Raw genomic sequence first — 4,116 nt, 5'->3', positions numbered from 1 at the left:
ATGATAATGTCCCCAAACACACCTCCAAGAGGACCACTGCCTCCCTAAAGAAGCTGAGGGTAAAGGTGATGGACTGGCCAAGCATGTCTCCAGACTTAAACCCTATTAAACATCTGTTGGGCATCCTCAAACAGAAGGTGGAGAAGTGCAAGGTCTCTAACATTCACCAGCTTCGTGATGTCGGCATGGAGGAGTGGAAGAGGACTCCGGTGGCAACCTGTAAAGCTCTGGTGAACTTCATGCCCAAAAGGATTAAGGCAGTGCTGCAAAATAATGGTGGCCACACAAGATTTTGATACTTTGTGCCCAATTTAGATATATTCACTTAGGGTTGTACTCACTTGTGTTGCCAGCGGTTTAGACATTAATGGCTGTGTGTTGAGTTATTTGGAGGGGACAGCAAATTTACGCTGTTATACAAGCTGTACACTCACCAATTAAGCTCCTGATGACTGACTTTCAGACATATAAACGGCAAAGAAAGTCTGTTAGTTGCCATTGATGATTTTTGTGTAAGATTCCTATGGAAACAAAAACACTTCAGGATAAGCTTTGAGCAACTAACGAAACCCAAAACGAAAGACATAATTGGCTTCCCATGCTTTAGGAATTACTATTGAGCTTGCCACCTGTTCAGGATTGTAGACTGGATGATACATGACTGTCTCAAGGACTGGGGCAGCTTAGAAGACTCCTTCTCATCGCTATCACTATGGTTCACACCTTGGATCCTTTCCTGCCACATCTCTCAGGCCCTAAAGGAAAAACGCTCTTATTAACCCAGCCCTAAGTTGCTTTAGAGAGGCATGTACTTTTTTTTAACTTTCCTCAAATCCAGGACCCCTTACACCCGTACAGTTCAATCAGACTTTTTGTCCCGGGATGTCTACCCAATTTTTAGCTGGCTCTTGGTCCTATATTGAAATACTAGCACACCATTTCTTCCAAGACGGCATTCTCTTGGACCGCAACAAGCTTTCAGCAAGTCTAAACAACAATTCCTTCCCCTACTGGATATACTTTCAGGTCTGCCACTTCCTCCGAGACATTTACCGCCACTTCTCAGTATCTCGCCACCTCATTCAATTTGAAACTCTATGCACCCGATCCTCATCCTCAACAACGCATGATTTATAATATTCATACAATGCTCTTTGATTCCATTTCCCCCAAATCTGGGAAGGCATGCCACACCTGGGAAAAGGAACTGCAAGTAGATTAAAGCCTGGGAGGAACCTCTCCTAAGCGGATCTCTACACTGATTTCCAATTCTACTGTGGAGACCGAGGAGATGATCCCCTCAGATCCCTCTCTATCCTTCCATCCCCCTATGTCCTTTTTTTCTTTATAAATGTCAGTTTTGCAGCTGCAGGTACTTTACATGGTACAGATGTGCCACTTTACAGGCAGACTAAGGGGATCCCCAGGCATTATATTTAAAGGAATTTTTCATTTTTATTGTTGCACTTTAAGCATCATTAAAATCATGGCTCCTTTAAAAATGATAGTTATCAAATATTTTTTTTTAAAATGTGCATTGATACATGCCCCCCAGGGTGGTACCCAGGCCCCCATACTCTTTTAATGGCCAATAACTTGCATATAAGCCTTCAAAATGGATATTTCCCTGCTTAGGAGTTCGAACCAAACAGGGGGGTGTTTGGCCCATCACTAGTGGATGTATGTGATCTTGCGGGAGGGGTGGGTGTGGGGGTGATGTATATGTGTGGTGTTTATTGGAGGTTGGATGGGTGGGGTGTATATGTGGTGTTGTGTGTAGGGTGGGTGTGTTGTCTGTATGGATGCTCCTTGTTGGGGGGCTCATTTTAGGATGGAGGGTAGCATGGGCTAGGGTGTTGGTGTGGTTAGGGATGTGGACATCTTGAAACATGCTAAGGGTTGGTTGTATGCATACAGTTGTTGTTGGTGTATGTATCAATGTGCTTGGGTGCATACATGGGAGTGTGTGTTTAAGGTGGGTCTAGTGGTTTTACATTTAGTATGAGGTGATTTGCTCCTTGGGGTTAGGTATGGGGGGGGGTGTTGGAAGGGATTTAGTGAGAGATAGTTATGAAATTGGTAGTGATCTTGGGCTTAGCCTTACATAAAATCAATGAGGTTATTTTTTCCATAAGTTGGAGATATTAATCATTGTCATATGGTGAATACATTTTTTGTTTATTGGTGGCAGGTTGATCGGTTGCAGTCTCCATCTCCTCCCTGTGTTGTCCACTGCCTCCATTGAGGTCCCCTGCTTTTTTGTGGGGGTCTTGGTGTGTGTTTCGCTTTGGGTGGCGGTCTTGTTCAGATTGTGGGGTCCATGCATACCCAGCACATCAAAACTGTGTAGTAAGCTGTATATATAGTATAGTGTATTCTATTTATGTTATGCAAAATGTCTATGTTTATGTATTCTATGAGATTATCATGTTTTTGGTGATTTTTAAAAATTTTTTAGATGCTCCTGTGAGGTTCCTGAGGAAGCAGCTTTTATACTGTAAAGCACGTTGGTCTAAGCCATCAGGAATACCCAAGCATCCATTGTTATACCTTTGCAGAACCTTTCTATGTTTTTAATTGTGTTTTGTTCAAACTGTGGGAGCATCTATGGTCATTTACAACAGATCTTTTTATATTTATGTTTGTAGTAATAAAATTATGTTTTATGAACATTGATTGTGTTACTGCTTTAAGTACAAACCCTTTAAAGTCCCAGTGTTTTTGCTAGGAATATTTCATGTCAATTGTGGCTTGACATTCATACATAATTATTTTATTGAAAACAGATGTAAAAGGTTTCTTTAATGATCTATGTACCAGACAATGACTAATGGCAGTATTAGCATATTTATTATCACATATGATGACTTTATAAGAACCAAAACTATTTTCTCATCACAGTTTGGAGTGATTATTATGTACACCCAAAACCAAAGCACTGTCACTGAGTTCATTCTTCTTGGACTCTCTTCGGATACTTTAGTACAAATTCTGCTGTTCCATATTTTCCTGGTAGTTTACATGACCACACTGACTGGAAATGTTCTTCTAATGGTGGCTGTGAGGACTGACAAACGTTTGCACACCTCCATGTACATCTTCTTGTCTAGTCTCTCTTTCTTGGACATCTGCTACACTTCCTCCACTGTACCCAAAATGTTAGTAAATTTTCTTTCACCAAAAAAGAGTATTTAATTCACTGGCTGTGTTGTCCAGTTCTATGTTTCCCTGATCATGGGACAAACTGAGTGTCTGCTTCTGGCATTCATGGCCTATGACCGATATGTTGCTATCTGCATCCCTCTGCGTTACAATATTATCATGAACAAAATGGTCTCTTTTTGTATGATTGGCGTATCATGGTTGACTGGTTGCATTGCTTCATCTATTGTTACATTTTTAACATTTAGACTAAAGTTCTGTGGCCCTAACATCATCAACCACTTTTTCTGTCAGCTCCCTCTGTTGCTTCGACTCTCTTGCAGTGACATCTCGGTAATCAACATCATAAAATTGGTTAGCATACCAATTGTACTTTTCATCCCACTTTCACTAATCCTCATTTCATACATCCGAATCATAACCGCTGTCCTAAAAATTCGTTTGGGAAAAAGCAAAGCATTTTCCACATGTATTCCCCACCTTGTGGTGGTGGTCTTTTTCTATGGATCGGCCATGTTTATGTATAGTAGACCTCAGCATTTAGTCACAGGAGACACAGACAAACGGGTGTCGGTATTTTACACAGTGCTCACCCCAATGCTGAACCCCTTGATCTATAGCCTGAGGAATAAAGATGTTCAGGGAGCCATGAGGAGGCTGATAAGAGCTTAGAAGGATTTGGAATTTGCAGTTCTGTAGATCAGCTTGTTGAAGATAAAATTGGTACAAGGTTCTAAGTTCAAGTTCTCCTAAGTTTTTGTTCATGATCAATATTTTTTATTGAATTTCAATTTTTCAGAGGTAATATCATTAGATGTAACATCATAAAGAGTACAAAGAAGAATCGTGACCATATCTAAAGTCCAAAATTGAAGAAGGACATACAATCAGTGCAGAATTCTCTATTAGTGAAAGGTATACAAGCATGTGTACAAGCCCTTTGAATTACAGGTA

At 40.6% G+C, this 4,116-nt stretch overlaps 1 protein-coding gene across 1 annotated transcript; it reads left to right on the top strand.

The window, feature by feature from the left end:
- Nucleotides 1-2,916: 2,916 nt before the first annotated feature.
- LOC141141351 (olfactory receptor 13D1-like) lies at nucleotides 2,917-3,834 on the top strand. The gene is given in 1 exon segment (XM_073629017.1): nucleotides 2,917-3,834. A coding segment is annotated over 1 exon segment (918 nt).
- Nucleotides 3,835-4,116: the final 282 nt, after the last annotated feature.

This window comes from Aquarana catesbeiana, linkage group LG04, assembly GCF_042186555.1.
Source record: "Aquarana catesbeiana isolate 2022-GZ linkage group LG04, ASM4218655v1, whole genome shotgun sequence".
NCBI classification, from domain to species: Eukaryota; Metazoa; Chordata; class Amphibia; order Anura; family Ranidae; genus Aquarana; species Aquarana catesbeiana.
The sequence above is the reverse complement of the archived record's forward strand: the minus strand, read 5'-3'. Positions and strand labels throughout refer to the sequence as shown.